The 14052-nt window shown below is 55.2% G+C and overlaps 2 protein-coding genes across 3 annotated transcripts; both read left to right on the forward strand.

Annotated features, from left to right (window-relative positions):
• Positions 1 to 99: 99 nt before the first annotated feature.
• On the forward strand, positions 100 to 3632 carry ZBTB22 (zinc finger and BTB domain containing 22). Of its 2 annotated transcripts, none has more exons than XM_058664582.1 (2): positions 100 to 212; positions 1034 to 3632. In XM_058664582.1, exon 2 carries the CDS (start codon positions 1100 to 1102, stop codon positions 3029 to 3031), a length of 1932 nt encoding a protein of 643 aa, XP_058520565.1. In that variant the 5' UTR covers positions 100 to 212; positions 1034 to 1099; the 3' UTR covers positions 3032 to 3632. The 2 variants fall into 2 exon arrangements, with proteins under 2 accessions (XP_058520565.1, XP_004590324.1); XM_004590267.2 differs by lacking the exon at positions 100 to 212 and adding an exon at positions 323 to 437.
• Positions 3633 to 3915: 283 nt separating this feature from the next.
• On the forward strand, positions 3916 to 13510 carry TAPBP (TAP binding protein). The gene is made up of 8 exons (XM_058664590.1): positions 3916 to 4054; positions 4160 to 4330; positions 4578 to 4838; positions 11200 to 11583; positions 11982 to 12323; positions 12409 to 12498; positions 12591 to 12628; positions 13277 to 13510. Exons 1-8 carry the CDS (start codon positions 4018 to 4020, stop codon positions 13286 to 13288), a joined length of 1335 nt encoding a protein of 444 aa, XP_058520573.1. The 5' UTR covers positions 3916 to 4017; the 3' UTR covers positions 13289 to 13510.
• The last annotated feature ends 542 nt before the right edge of the window (positions 13511 to 14052 follow it).

A 14052-nucleotide genomic window follows, 5' to 3' on the forward strand; every position in this document is an offset into this window, starting at 1 on the left:
GGGGGCGGGGGCGGGGCCTCGCGGACGCTGTCAAGCCGGGCCCAGGCTCCGATCCCGCAAACCTGCAGCCGGAGGCGGGGCCCGGGCAGCGCCGGCCGCCGCGTCCCGCCGCCAATGGGAAAAAGCAGGCTTGCAGAATTAAAGGGGAAGGAGGACTTCGGCGGAACCCAGTCCCGAGTCTTCAGCGGAGGACAGGACCGCACACCTTTAAGGTGGGGTGAGGCGATGGTTCTTTAAAGGGAAAGTAGTGGAGTCGGCCTAGTATTGCCCAGCGGCAGGGGCGGGGGTGCCTGCCTGTACCTTTAAAGTCAGAGCCACGGGAGGCGGAGCGAAGGCGGAGGGCGGAGGGAGTCGGCGCAAGATGGCGGCGGGAGGGGCCCAGGCTGCAGCTCTGGCCACCGAGTGAGGGGCGGGGGGGCCCGGGGGCGCGCGGCCCGGTAAGCGGGGACGCGCGGGGTTGGGGGGCGCCTTCCGGGTGCGCGTGGAGGGCGAGGTAGCGCTCGGGGCGGAGCAGGCGGGGGCGGGGCCGGAGGGACCCAGGGGGGCGGAGCACAAGGCAGGTCTCCAAAGGGGGCGTGTCTGTAGGTGAGCTGGGGCGGAAGGGGCGTGGCCTTGAGACGGAGGGGGGGGCTGGAGAGGTGGTGGGGTGTTCTGCACCAGAGGAGCCGACGTACCTGCTCCAGAAAACAAAAAGTACAAAACACCAGAAAGGTGCATTTTTGGAAAGCCAGGCCCTCAGACAAGTGGGTGATAGGGGGCGATTCCAGAAGGCCTTCCACTCCCTATGGGCGCCTCAATTCCCAGCACATGGAGTGGAGACACCTGCTGGCACCGCGCTGACTGGCTGTGCGACCTTGGGTGATCGCTTACTCCTCCCGCTCAGTTTCCTCATCGGCCCAATGGGTTGAGAGGAATGCCTGCTCAGTGTCGTGGGGAGTTAAGTTGCTTAGATGGCCCATACAAACATGTTTTTTAGCTGACGGGATGTGTGTCATTACAGGATGTTAGCCTTCTTCTCTCTTTTTCTTCCCAGACACCCCCCCGGCCGCCCTGCTTCCTCTGCTCCTGTGGCTGGGGGGGTATCCCCTCCCTCCACACCATGGAGCCGGCTCTCTCTCCCAGCCGGGCAGCACTCCCCCTGCCTCTGTCGCTGGCGCCACCCCCACTGCCCCTGCCGGCAGCAGCTGTGGTACACGTGTCCTTCCCGGAGGTGACCAGTGCCCTCCTGGAGTCCCTCAATCAGCAGCGGCTGCAGGGCCAGCTCTGCGATGTGTCCATCCGAGTGCAGGGCCGCGAGTTCCGGGCTCATCGGGCTGTCCTTGCCGCCTCCTCCCCGTACTTCCATGACCAGGTCCTACTCAAGGGCATGACTTCCATTTCGCTACCCAGTGTCATGGACCCGGGCGCCTTTGAGACGGTCTTGGCTTCCGCCTACACCGGCCGCCTCAGCATGGCTGCTGCTGACATTGTCAACTTCCTCACGGTGGGCTCCGTGCTCCAGATGTGGCATATCGTGGACAAGTGCACCGAGCTCCTCCGAGAAGGCCGGGCCTCCGCCAGCACCATGGTCACAAGCGCTGCCGCCACCTCCGTCACTGTCCCTGGTGCCGGAGTCCCGGCCGGGAGCAGTGGAGGCACCCTGGCACCTGCCTCCATGGGCTCTGCACGCTCCCACGCCTCCAGCCGGGCCAGCGAGAATCAGTCTCCCAGCAGCAGCAACTACTTCAGCCCCCGGGAGTCCACGGATTTCTCCTCTTCCTCCCAAGAGGCATTTGCAGCTTCTGCAGTGGGCATTGGAGAACGGAGAGGAGGTGGCCCCGTGTTCCCAGCCCCTGTGGTCGGTAGCGGGGGAGCCACCTCTGGCAAGCTACTGCTGGAGGCAGATGAGCTATGTGATGATGGTGGGGACGGCAGGGGTGCGGTGGTTCCTGGGGCCGGGCTCCGGCGACCCACTTATACCCCTCCCAGCATTGTACCCCAGAGACACTGGGTTTATGTGAAGCGGGGTGGAATTGGCCCGGCACCAGCACCCCTTGTTCCCCAAGACCCAGACCTAGAGGAGGAGGAGGAAGAAGAGGATCTGGTACTGACCTGTGAGGATGATGAAGACGAAGAGCTAGGGGGCAGCTCTGGGGTCCCGTCAGGGGGAGGACCCGAGGCTTCCCTCAGCATCAGTGATGTCCGGACACTGACAGAGCCTCCGGACAAGGGGGAGGAGCAGGTCAACTTCTGTGAGTCCTCCAATGACTTTGGCGCCTATGAGGGCACAGGCCCTGCAGCAGCGCTTGAGGACTCAGGAGGGCCGACCCCCTCTTCCTATGTCCCCTCACACCCACCAAGACCCCTCCTTCCCTTGGACATGCAGGGCAACCAGATCCTGGTATTCCCTTCTTCCTCTTCCTCCTCCTCTCAGGGTCCAGGCCAGCCGCCAGGAAACCAAGGGGAGCATGGGGCAGCACCCCTGGGGGGCACGTCAGCGGGGGGCCTGGGTGTAGCCACTGGTACCAGTGGGACCCCTGGAGGCACAGGCAGTGGAGACGGGAACAAGATCTTTCTGTGCCACTGTGGAAAGGCCTTCTCCCACAAAAGCATGCGGGACCGGCACGTGAACATGCACCTCAACCTGCGGCCCTTCGACTGCCCCGTGTGCAACAAAAAGTTCAAGATGAAACACCATCTGACTGAGCACATGAAGACCCACACGGGTCTCAAGCCCTATGAGTGCGGCGTCTGCGCCAAGAAGTTCATGTGGCGAGACAGCTTCATGCGCCACCGAGGGCACTGTGAGCGTCGCCACCGCATGGGCGGGGGAGGGGTTGGACCTGGTCCTGGACCTGGACCCGGACCTGGACCTGGACCTGGTGGGCCAACAGCACCCACCTTGCCGCCCAAGAGAGAGTCCCCTGGAGCCACTGGGGGCAGTGGTGAGGAACCCAGTGGAGCCACACCCCCGGCCAGCCGCAGGGTCTGGTCCCCTGCCACTGTGCATAAGGTGGAGATGGGCTTTGGTGGGGGTGGAGCAGCAAACTGAAGGGACAGGCTACTGGGAGCAACTTCAGAAGCGGGAACACGGGGCTGGATCTTTAGGCACCGACGCGGCCCCTCAGGTGGCTTCCCGTCATGCCGTCTTCCTTTGATCGCTGTGGACTTGTACATACTCTGGAGATGGAGCCACAGTGCAGCATCCACAACCCAATCCACCCCTAAGCCCCTTCCCCCCAAGGCACCCCTGGAACTAAGCACAGCCTTCCTCTAATGGGTACACCTGTGCACCAGCTCTCCAGAGTAGGGAGCACTTGGTGGGGGTAGGGACAAGGGAGGGGTAGACATCCTGGAATTGCAGGGTTAAGGGTCAGATGATTGTAGTTTGTTCCTGAAATCTGTGTTTGTGTTGTGGGGACCAGCTCTTTGACCTCTCCCCCGCTTGTCGTGGAATCTGCCCTTGGTCCCAAGATGCATCTCTCATTTCTGACCTATTTCTGCCATCATCTCTCACACACACACCTCTATAGTGGGAATCCCCAACTCAGTGCTCATGGGGTGTGGGTGGAGGGCAGGGGAGTGGGTCTTAGGAATACAAGGTTTTAATTTTTTAGACAATAATTAAAATATTTATTGGTCATTTTGCTTGGCTTCTGGACAACCCCTGTGTGTTTGCTGTTCACCCAGTGCAGGTAGGGGAAAGCTAGAAAAAGGGCTCTGGGGAGACTTGGGCGAGGGGGAATCCCCAGCTGGATCCCCGTGGGGGAAACCTAGGTTTGAGAAAGGCTCATACTTGGCGCTGCTGGATGGTCCAGGAGGCACAGCTGGGCGGAGGTGCCGATCAGAACTGGAGAGAATGCTCCCAGGTCCCTGCTTGGCCAGGGCTGAAGGCACCTGCTGCCAACGCCCGCAGGCAGGCGCCCTCCCCTACCGGTGAAGGGAATTCCTCCCCGGCGGTTCTACTAGCTTTTAAAGGAAAATGAAAGTGAAAGAGGAAGAGGCTTCAGGGCTGAGATCTGAGGATAGTACAGCGCCATGAAGCCTGTGTCCCTGCTCGTGGTTGTGGCCTTGGGTGAGCGCACCCCGGGTCCTTGCCCAGGAGCTGGGAGAGGGAGGTGGGTGCAGGTTGGGTCATCCGACACCCTGGCCGCCCCTCACTCGTGCCGATCTCCCCCAGGCCTGGCGAGCCGCGTCTCTGCCGGACCCGCGGTGATCGAGTGCTGGTTAGTGGAGGACAAGCGCGGGGGTGGCCTCACCAAGAAGCCCGCCGCACTGGTTCTGCGCCACGGACCCGGGGGACCGCCGCCCCGGCCGGACCTCGACCCTAACCTCTACCTCAGCGTGCACGGTGAGTCTTCTGGGACTCACCTTCGCCTCTCCAGGGCCCCTCCTCCTCAGCGCCGGGACGTTCACTCCTCAGTAACTGAGTATGGCCTAATCTCACTAATCCTGCTACCCCCGAAAGCCGCCCTCCCAGCCCCTCTCTCGGACTGACCCCAGGGAGCCACGCCCCCGGCCAGCCGCAGGGCCTGGCCCCCACCAGTATATGCAAGGTGGAAATGGGCTTTGCAGCTCCCGTTCCGGGCCCCTCACAGATCCTGCAGGCGTCCTGCAAGCGGCCCTCAGGCGGTACCCCCGCGGCGCCCCCGCGCCACACTGCGAGATGAGCCACTTCGTTCCACTCCCGGCCTCTGCCACCTGGGCCAGTCGCCTGACCCCGGAGCCAGAGTGCCCACGGGCCCTGGACGGAGCCTGGCTAATGGTCAGCATGTCCAGCTCGGCCCTCAGCCTGTCCAGCCTTCTGCGACCTCAGCCAAAGCCTCAGCAGGAACCCGTCCTCATCACCACGGCAACAGGTAGCTGGGGAGGGGGCGGGCGGTCGAGGAGGGTGGGTGGCGGCTGAGAGAGTCCCGGTTGGCGGGTGACTCACATGGTGAACAGATTCAGCTTCGGTGTTTTGTCATGCGAGCGGTCCGGCTACCGCCCTTTGCAGCCCCTAACCCCGCAAGGACGAAAGGGAAAAGAGGAAACCGTGGAGCGGCAGGCGGGGCTTCGGCGAGGCGGGGCTTCCGGGCCGAGGTTTGCGGCCACTTGCTTGGTGGATGCACAGAAGCGGGAATTTCTTTTTCCCTCTGCTTCCCAGTTCTGTGTCTTGCTAGGCACCCCCGCTTTTGGCCGCGCCCCCGTTTTCAAACACCGGCCCCCGAGCCTCTCTGGTGCGGTCACCGCGAGGCCGAGGCCATTGGCCTCCCACGCGCGTTGACCTCTCTGGACCGCGGGGTCCCCGCGGGCGCTAACGGTGCGGTACAGCGGGCGGTAGAGACGCAGGCGGACAATGCGGAGGAGCCGGAGGTTTGAGTAGCCGGGGGAGGAGGGGTCCGGCGTGTTTGGGGTCCTGTTGGGGGTTCAGCGGTGGAGGGGATTTCTGACCGGATTAGTTAGGTATTCTCTCTTTGTAGCGGAGGCCCAGGAGAGTCCTGGCTCCTCTGTCTCGTTTTATGTCAATGAGCCGGCCCCGCGGACAGGTCGATCCCGATGGAGCCCCTGAACCCTTCCTTTCTCTGTGCACCTATGGAGTCCTCACAGGACCTGGGAATCCAGGTGGCACCCATCCCAAGCTCACACCAGTATCCTGAGGCTGAGGCGGGGTCGGAGGAGCTGCCCAGTGGGAAGAGTGGTCCTTGACAATGGAACAGGCCTTTCCTAGACCTTTTGGCTTCACCCAGGGGGATAGGAATGGACTTTTTTTTTTTTTAATTGGAAAGTCAGATATAGAGAGAGGAGGAGAGACAGAGAAGAAGATCTTCCGTCCGAAGATTCACTCCCCGAACAGCCACAAAGACCGGAGCCGCGCCGATACAAAGCCTTCTGGAGCCGTTCTCCTACATGGGTGCAGAGTCCCAAAACTTTGGGCCATCCTTGATTGCTTTCCCAGGCCAGAAGCAGGGAGTTGAATGTGAAGTACGGCAGCTGGGGTTAGACTGGCGCCCATATAGGATCCTGGGTGTGCAAGGTGAGGCCTTTAGCCACTAGGCTACCGCACAGGACTCAGAAATGGACTCTAGTTGAAACTGTGCTGTGCGTGTGGATAGAATTTCTTAGCTGCCTTTCCATTGTTATGAACATTAGAGGAGGCAATGTTAATTTATTCATTGGTTCAATAAGCATTTATTAGCACCAAGAATAAGCTGGAGCTCATCAATTCTCAGTTCTGTTAGCAATAAGAATCCTGTTGAGGGGCTGGTGTTGGCATCCCATATGGATGCCTGTTGGAACATAGCTGCTCCACTTCCTATCCATTTCCCTGCTAATGCACCTGGGAAAGCAACGGAGAATGGTCCAAGTGCTTGCACATACAAGGGAGACTGGGAAGAATTCCAGGCTCTTGACTTGTTATGGCCATTTGGGGTGTGAACCTTCAGCTGGGATACTCTCTCTATAACTGTATTTCAAATTATTTTTTTAATATTTTTAAAAAGATCCTATTAAAAGCTACAATATGCCCAAACCTCCTGACCAGGTCAGTCAGACTCTGCTGGGTGGCCTCAGTACTTTTAAGGACCACAAAGGTGAGGAGATGTAGATCAGCACTCAGGGGCATGGACAGTCTTGGTGTGGGGTGCGCAGTAGCTTGTGCCGCGAAGGAAGGGCAGACATCCCCCACAGTGCGGGGGCAGGGAGATATCTGCAGGCACATACCAAAGGAAAAAACAAGTTCGTCTGGTCTGTCTCCAAGCTTTTCTATGTGATAAAGGATCTTTGAAAACAAACACTGTTTTGTGTAAAATCTTCAGTGAAATCTCTCTAGCATCATGTCATGATAATCCTAGTATAACTTTACACATTTCTTATCAAATAGGATGTTTGTTGACAACTATTGTTTCTCAACATACTTTTTTTTTTAAAGATTTATTTATTTTATTTGAAAGGCAGATGTACAGAGAGGAGGAGAGACAGTGAGGAAGATCTTCCGTCCAATGATTCACTCCCCAAGTGAATGCAATGACCAGTGCTGCGCCGATTCAAAGCCAGGAGCCAGGAACCTCTTCCGGATCTCCCACGCGGGTGCAGGGTCCCAATGCATTTGGCTGTCCTCGACTGCTTTCCCAGGCCACAAGCAGGGAGCTGGATAGGAAGTGGAGACGCCAGGATTAGAACCGGCGCCCATATGGGATCCTGGCGTGTTCAAAGCGAGCACCTTAACCATTACGCTATAACGCTGGGTCCTCTCAACATACTTTGTGTACATAGTGTTTAATGCTCATGATTCTTCTAAAACATTGAATGGAAATTTCAAAATACACAAAAGTAGGGACAAGATAATGGAGCCCTCTCTGTTTAACCATTTACCAAAATTCTTACCTATTCTCCCTCCATGATTTGCTTTGAATTGTTTGAACACACATCCTATTATTTTCCTCATAACTACTCAGTAAGCATCTCTGGGAACGGTTTATGGGAGGCACGTCTAAAATTGCTTGCAATAACCCTGCTCTCTTAAAGGTTAATCCTTCATCTCCCTGTGGGTCCTCACCACCAGCTCAAAAAGTGGATTTGTAGAGTCTGAGAAACTAAGGGAAACTTGAGACTATATTTTCTTTCTCTCTCTCTTTTTAAAAAAATATTTATTTATTTTTGTTACAAAATCAGATAGAGAAGAAGATCTTGTGTCTGATGATTCATTCCCCAAGTGACTGCACCAGCCAGTGCTGTGCAAATCCAAAGCCAGGAACTGGGAACTTCTTCCAGATCTACCACACGGGTGCAGGGTCCCAAGGCTTTGGCCCATCCTTTACTGCTTTCCCAGGCCGTAAGCAGGGAGCTGGATGGGAATGGGGCTGCCAGGATTAGAACCTGCGCCCATATGGGATACTGGCACGTTCAAGGTGAGGACTTCAGCTGCTAGGCCACTGCGCCAGGCACCTCTTTTTACTTTTCTTGTTTTTGAGACTTTATTTTCTTTACTGAATATAATCTGATGAAGCTGAGAAAACTAGCCTTATAGGCTTTGGCAGTGAGGATTAAAAGTAATCCAGGGGTCCTATGTGGTAGCCTAGTGGCTAAAGTCTTCACCTTGAATGCACCAGGATCCCATATGGGCTCTGGTTCTAATCCCGGCAGCTCCACTTCCCATCCAGCTCCCTGCTTGTGGTCTGGGAAAGCAGTTGAGGACGGCCCAAGGCCTTGGGATCTTGCACCTGCATGGGAAACCCAGAAGAGGCTCCTAGCTCCTGACTTTGGATTGGCGCAGTACTGGTCATTGTGGTCACTTGGGAAGTGAATCATCGGACGGAAGATCTTCCTCTCCATATTTCCTCTCTATGTATATCTGACTTTGCAATAAAAATTAATGAATCTTAGAAAGAAAAGAAAAGAAAGAAAGAAAAAGAAAGAAAGAAAGAAAGAAAGAAAGAAAGAAAGGAAGGAAGGAAGAAAGAAACCCAGAAGATGGGCCTGGCATGATAGCTCTACTGGCTAATCTTCCAATTCCAAGTGCCAGGATCCCATATGGGCACTGGTTCATGTCCCAGCTCCACTTCCCATCCTGCTCCCTGCTTGTGGCCTGGGAAAGCATTGGAGGATGGCCTAAGGGCTTTGGAACCTGCACCTGCATGATAGACTTGGAAGAGGCTTCTGGCTTTGGATTGGCTCAACTCTGGCCATTGCAACACTTGGGGGGGGGGGGTGAACCAGCAGCCAGAAGATGTTTCTTTTGTTTTAAAGATGCCCAGTTAATATGTTGAAGATTTTAAATTTTTTATTAGAAAGGAAGATTTACAAGGAAGATGATACAGCAAGACTCTTTCCCCTACCCTATGTAATTTTCAAATAAATAAAGATTTTTATCTATTTTTATTAAAAAGGTAGATCAGATTGGCAGAGAGAAAGAGAGACAGAAAGATCTTCCCTGTGCTGGTTCACTCCCCAAATGGCCACAGTGGTCTAAGCTGAGCTAATCTGAAGCCAGGAACTAGGAGCCAGGAGTCTCCTACACGGATGCAGGTTCCCAAGCCTTTGGGCCATCCTCTGGTGTTTTCCCAGGTGATAGACAGGGAACCAGATGGGAAGTGGAGCAGCTGGGGTACAAACCAGTGCACATATAGGATTCTGACACTTGCAAGGTAAGGATTTAGCCATTGAAGCATCGCACTGGGCCCCATATATGTATAAACAGTAGGCAAATATCAGATTATTGGACATGCGTAGAAAATATAAACCAAAGTTTTTTCCCCAAGATCCCCAGCTGACATTATTGACCATATTCTATTTACCAGAATCTGTTCTAAGCAGTTATATGCACAAGCTCCTTTGTTCCACTTCATAACAGAACACAGGTACTAATAGTATCGCCAAGTTGCAGATGAAGGAACGTGAGGCCCAGAACTGTTAGGGAATTTATCCAAGGACACGGATGATTAAAATCTGGGCTGGACACTGAGCTGTGTCTTCGGCTGCTGATTTCCTGAGCGGTGTGGAGTTCTGAACATGCCAGTGGCCTGACTGGACTTGTAGCCACCTTGTTTGGCTACCACAAGGAAGAGGAATCAAAGATGAGAAAGAGACTGAAGGCAGACAAAAGAGGAAGCTGTTGTAATTTTCTGAAAATATGTTGATGAGAGCCCAAGTTAGTACTGAATGTGACATCTAGTGGGGTCTGGTGGAGACAGTACACAGCATGGAGTTTTTTTTTTTTTTTTTTTTTGGAAGATGGAGGGTAGGGACTGCCCGTCTTGCCTGCCATCTCTGCTGTTCTACCATTACGATACCTTAAACATCCACAGTGCTCAATAAATGCTGAATGAGTGAATGGGGGAAAGTCTGGGTGACTTCCAGTACCCTTGGTGCCTGAGGCTGATCGATGGTACATTTATCACAGGCGGGAGAGGTGGGCGTCGGGGCAGCCTGGATGTGTTGGAGATGGTGGTGTTGGAGCACATTGTTTAAGCACTGGCCTTACTGCATTCCAGGCACTGTTACAAGCACTTGTCAGGCACAGATGTGTTGCTGATCCCAAACCGGGAATTTGGGCAATTGATGTTAAGTGATTTAACCCTCACAATAACCCTGGGAGGCTGATAATATTCTTATCATAACTAAGAGATCAGGAAATTGAGCCAGGGAAGAGTGATCCAAGGATATGTAATTAAGCTCCAGAGTCTGGATTTTTGTTTAAAGATTTATTTGAAAGATGGGCCCAGCGCGATAACCTAGCAGCTAAAGTACTTGCCTTGCACGTGCTGGGATCCCATATTGGTGTCGGCTCTAATCCTGGTGGTCCCGCTTCCCATCCAGCACCCTGCTTGCGGCCTAGGAAAGCAGTTGAGCACAACCCAAAGCCTTGGGACCCTGCACCCAATGGGAGACCCAGAGGCGGCTTCAGGCTTCTGAGTTCGGATTGGCTCAGCTCGTCAATGCGGCCACTTGAGGAGTGATTCATCAGACAGAAGATCTTTCTGTCTCTCCTCCTCTTTATATGTTTGACTTTACAATAAAAATAAATTAAAAATATAAAAGATTTGAAAGAGTGGCACAGAGGGAGAAACACAGAAATCTTCATCTGCTTGTTTACTCTTCCAGTGGAAGATAGGATTGAGTTGGGCAAAAGGAGCTCGGAGCTACATCTGTCTCCCACAGGATTAGCAGGGGACCAAGTACTTGGGCCATCTTTGCTGCCTCCCCAAATGCATTAGCAGAGAGCTGTATGGACAATGGAGCAATTAGGACTTGTACAAATATGAGATGCTTATGTTGCAAGCAGCAGTGCTGGTCCCCAGAGCTGCAGCTCCAGGCACTGAACCCCGCTGCCCTACACTGCTCCAGCAGACGTAGACGTCTGTACAGAGTCTGTCCGTAAATGCTGTGTACAGCATCGGAGATGGACAAGCACAGCTTCGTCAGGGACAAGGAAAGTCCTGGCTCTGCATGGACAGTGCATGGATTGTGCCAGAAACTCCCTCGGGACTCTTGGTGCCTGTTCAGAGCTGGCTTTGAGGGCTGCACCTGCTCATCAACCCTGCTCACCCTCATGCAAGAGGGTTCTCCCTCAGTTACCCAGGCTCCCATGCCATCCCAGAGCAAAGGGGACTTGCAGGGAAGTCTGGGAAAGGTAAATATCAGAAAATGAGGTGTTCTCTGAGGGCTGAGAAAACTAGACTTCTGGGTTCCCTTGAACAAACTCCGGTTTCTCTCTCATGCCTGTGCTACTCTCCTCCCCAGCGGTACTGACTGTCCTCACCCATACCCCCGTCCCTCGAATCCGTCTGGGACAAGATGCCGTGCTGGACTTGAGCTTTGCCTACATGTCCCCCACCCCTGTGGCCTCTGGACCCCCTCCCTTTGGACTAGAGTGGCGACGCCAGCACCAAGGAAAGGGGTACCTGCTCTTGACCGCAACTCCTGGGCTGAATGGCCAGGTGCCAGCTGCCCAGGAGGGGGCAGTGGCATTTGCTGCTTGGGAAGATGATGAGCCAGCAGGCCCCTGGACGGGAAACGGAACCTTCTTGCTGCCTGCAGTGCGGCCCTCTCAGGAGGGCAGCTACCTGGCCACTGTCCACCTGCCATACCTGCAAGGACAGGTCACCCTGGAGCTGACTGTGTACAGTGAGTTGGGGCTGAAAGTCTCCCAAGGGAGAGGGTGAGAACTGGGATTGGGGGCGGGAATACCATGAGAAGGGTAGGGCTGCACAGGAATAGGTGGCCTGGGCGGGATTCCAGGAACCCGGGGACAGTGGGAAGAGGTGGAGCTCTTGAGAGGGCTTTGGGATCAAGGCTCCAAAATTTGTAGGAGGGTGAAATGAGTCCCTGATAATCTGAATGTGGGTGTGGCCAGGGCATGCTTGGGGATTCCTTGTGAAGCATCAATGAGGAGCACAGAGGGTTCACAAGGTGGAAGAGCAAAGTTCCCTTAGCCTCCTTTGGAGGAAGCTGGGGGGCAAACCCAGGACTTCAGGAGAAGATCATGGTGGATTCACTATCCTGTGGGTTCCTCTTCTTTCCAGAGCCTCCTACTGTATCCCTGTCACCAGCCCCTCTTGTGTGGGCCGCCCCTGGGGAGGCACCCCCAGAGCTGCTGTGCCTCGTGTCCCACTTCTACCCTCCCAAGGACCTGGAGGTTGAGTGGGAGCTCTGGGGCGGCACGGAGGGTGGCTCATGCAAAGTCGAGGGGCAGAGCTCACTCTCTGCCCTGCGCCACCATTCGGACGGCTCCGTGAGCCTCACGGCACACCTGCGGCCACCTCCCATCACTGTGGAGCAGCACGGGGCACGCTATGCCTGTCGCGTCCACCACCCCAGCCTGCCTCCATCAGGGCGCAGAGCCGAGGTCACGCTGGAGGTGGCAGGTAAGTGCCAGGAACTCTATGGAGCTTGGGCCGACACCTGGGATGGGGGACAGCTCAGAGTTCACCAGCCCCTTCCGCTTGCCAGGCCTGTCGGGGCCCTCCCTCGAGGATGGCATCGGTCTGTTCCTGTCGGCTTTTCTCCTCCTTGGACTCATCAAGCCGCTGGGTTCCCTCGGTGAGTGTGGGGTCTCAACTGGGCAACATCCCTCCACTCTGCTCCACATCCACCCCAAGCCCAGCCCATTCCTTCTCTATTTTTCTCCACAGCTGCCTACCTGTCCACTAGCAAGGATCCAAAGGAGAAGGTAACAGCACTTGCTTCCCCTCATTTCTCCTCCATTTTATCCCCTTTCAACCAGCTGTTGTCACCTCAGCAGAGGGAACCCATACTGGGAGCTCCCACAGACCAGGGTTTACTCTGGCCTCCAGTCCACCTGCAAGCCCCACCCTGCCATGCTGCTAAGTCTGCAGGGCCCTCTCCTTGGCTGTTGGGACAGAAAGTTCATTTAGGCAGTATTGTCTAGCAGGAGTTCAATATGTAAATTTACATATGAATAAGACGCTCATTTTAAAAAAAAGTAAGCAGGCACAGTTCAGCGAACATTTTAACCTGTGCCATCCACAGTATCAGCATCTTACATGTCTTCACTGGCACTCCCGTTTGCACCCAGTGTTGCTTCTCAGCAGCCAGCACACAGCGCTGTTGGGACTAGTTATGTTCCAAAGGCACTATGGCCACGTGTGGGCAGCGGCCACCTTATTGGTCAGTGCAGTCCACGAGGACAAAAGGAGATGGTGCAGCTGCTGGCAGAAACACAGAAGGGGCTCTCAGTGCAGGGCCAGCAGGCAGGCCCACTTCCCACCCCCTCACTGGCCCACATGGGTGGAGAAGCACCTCCCCTGGCATTCCGAAGTCACCCCAATTCCTCAGCTCCTTCTTCCTTCTCTCCCAGAAGACGCAGTGAGTACGTACACCACCATGGCAGCCTCCTTCATCTCCAGCCCAAACTACTGCAAGTGGCTTCCTCACGATGCCACCTCCCATCTGCTGCGACACCCCCTCTTCCCCTTTTTGTAAGGCACACACCTTACTTGGAGCACTTGTGGAGTGCCATCACGACGGTTCTCACCATGCTTGGTCTCAGAACCCCTTGGAAGCAATACTTATGGTACTTGAAAACGAGCTATACAGGCACACATTTGCATTGGCTGTGAGGGTGATGGTGCCCAAATGCATCATATGCCACCAGGCAGCTTTCTGGGAAACTCTACTAGACGCTCCAGGAGAATGACACTGACAAAGCCAAGTGCAGCTTGCTATTGCACTGAAAGGGCCTTAAGAAACAGACTTGGGGCTCTTGGGACCCAGACCACACTTGGTAAATCAGTGTTCTGAGGTTACTTCCATACTAATGGCTCCTGCCTGTGCATTCCCTTTGGGCGTGGCCCCACCTCCAGACCTATTTGATGACCCACAGCCCCACATCCTCCGCTCGGTGCTTAAGTCTATTTCTCTCCTCCAATGTCCAAGGACTCGAGATGCAGCCTCTTGGCTCCCAGTGCTGTGTTCCCTTGGCCTGGCCAGCCATCACCCTCTCTGGGGTCCAGCTTCGGTCTTTCTCCTCAGACTGCCGTGTGTCCCTCTACTGGTGTGCTGAAGCCCAAAGGCCTCATCTCCCCTTCCCGGCCGATGGGTGGGCTCCTCCAAGGCAGGTGGGTTTAGGGCCTG

Source organism: Ochotona princeps, chromosome 1, assembly GCF_030435755.1.
Source record: "Ochotona princeps isolate mOchPri1 chromosome 1, mOchPri1.hap1, whole genome shotgun sequence".
Taxonomy (NCBI): domain Eukaryota; kingdom Metazoa; phylum Chordata; class Mammalia; order Lagomorpha; family Ochotonidae; genus Ochotona; species Ochotona princeps.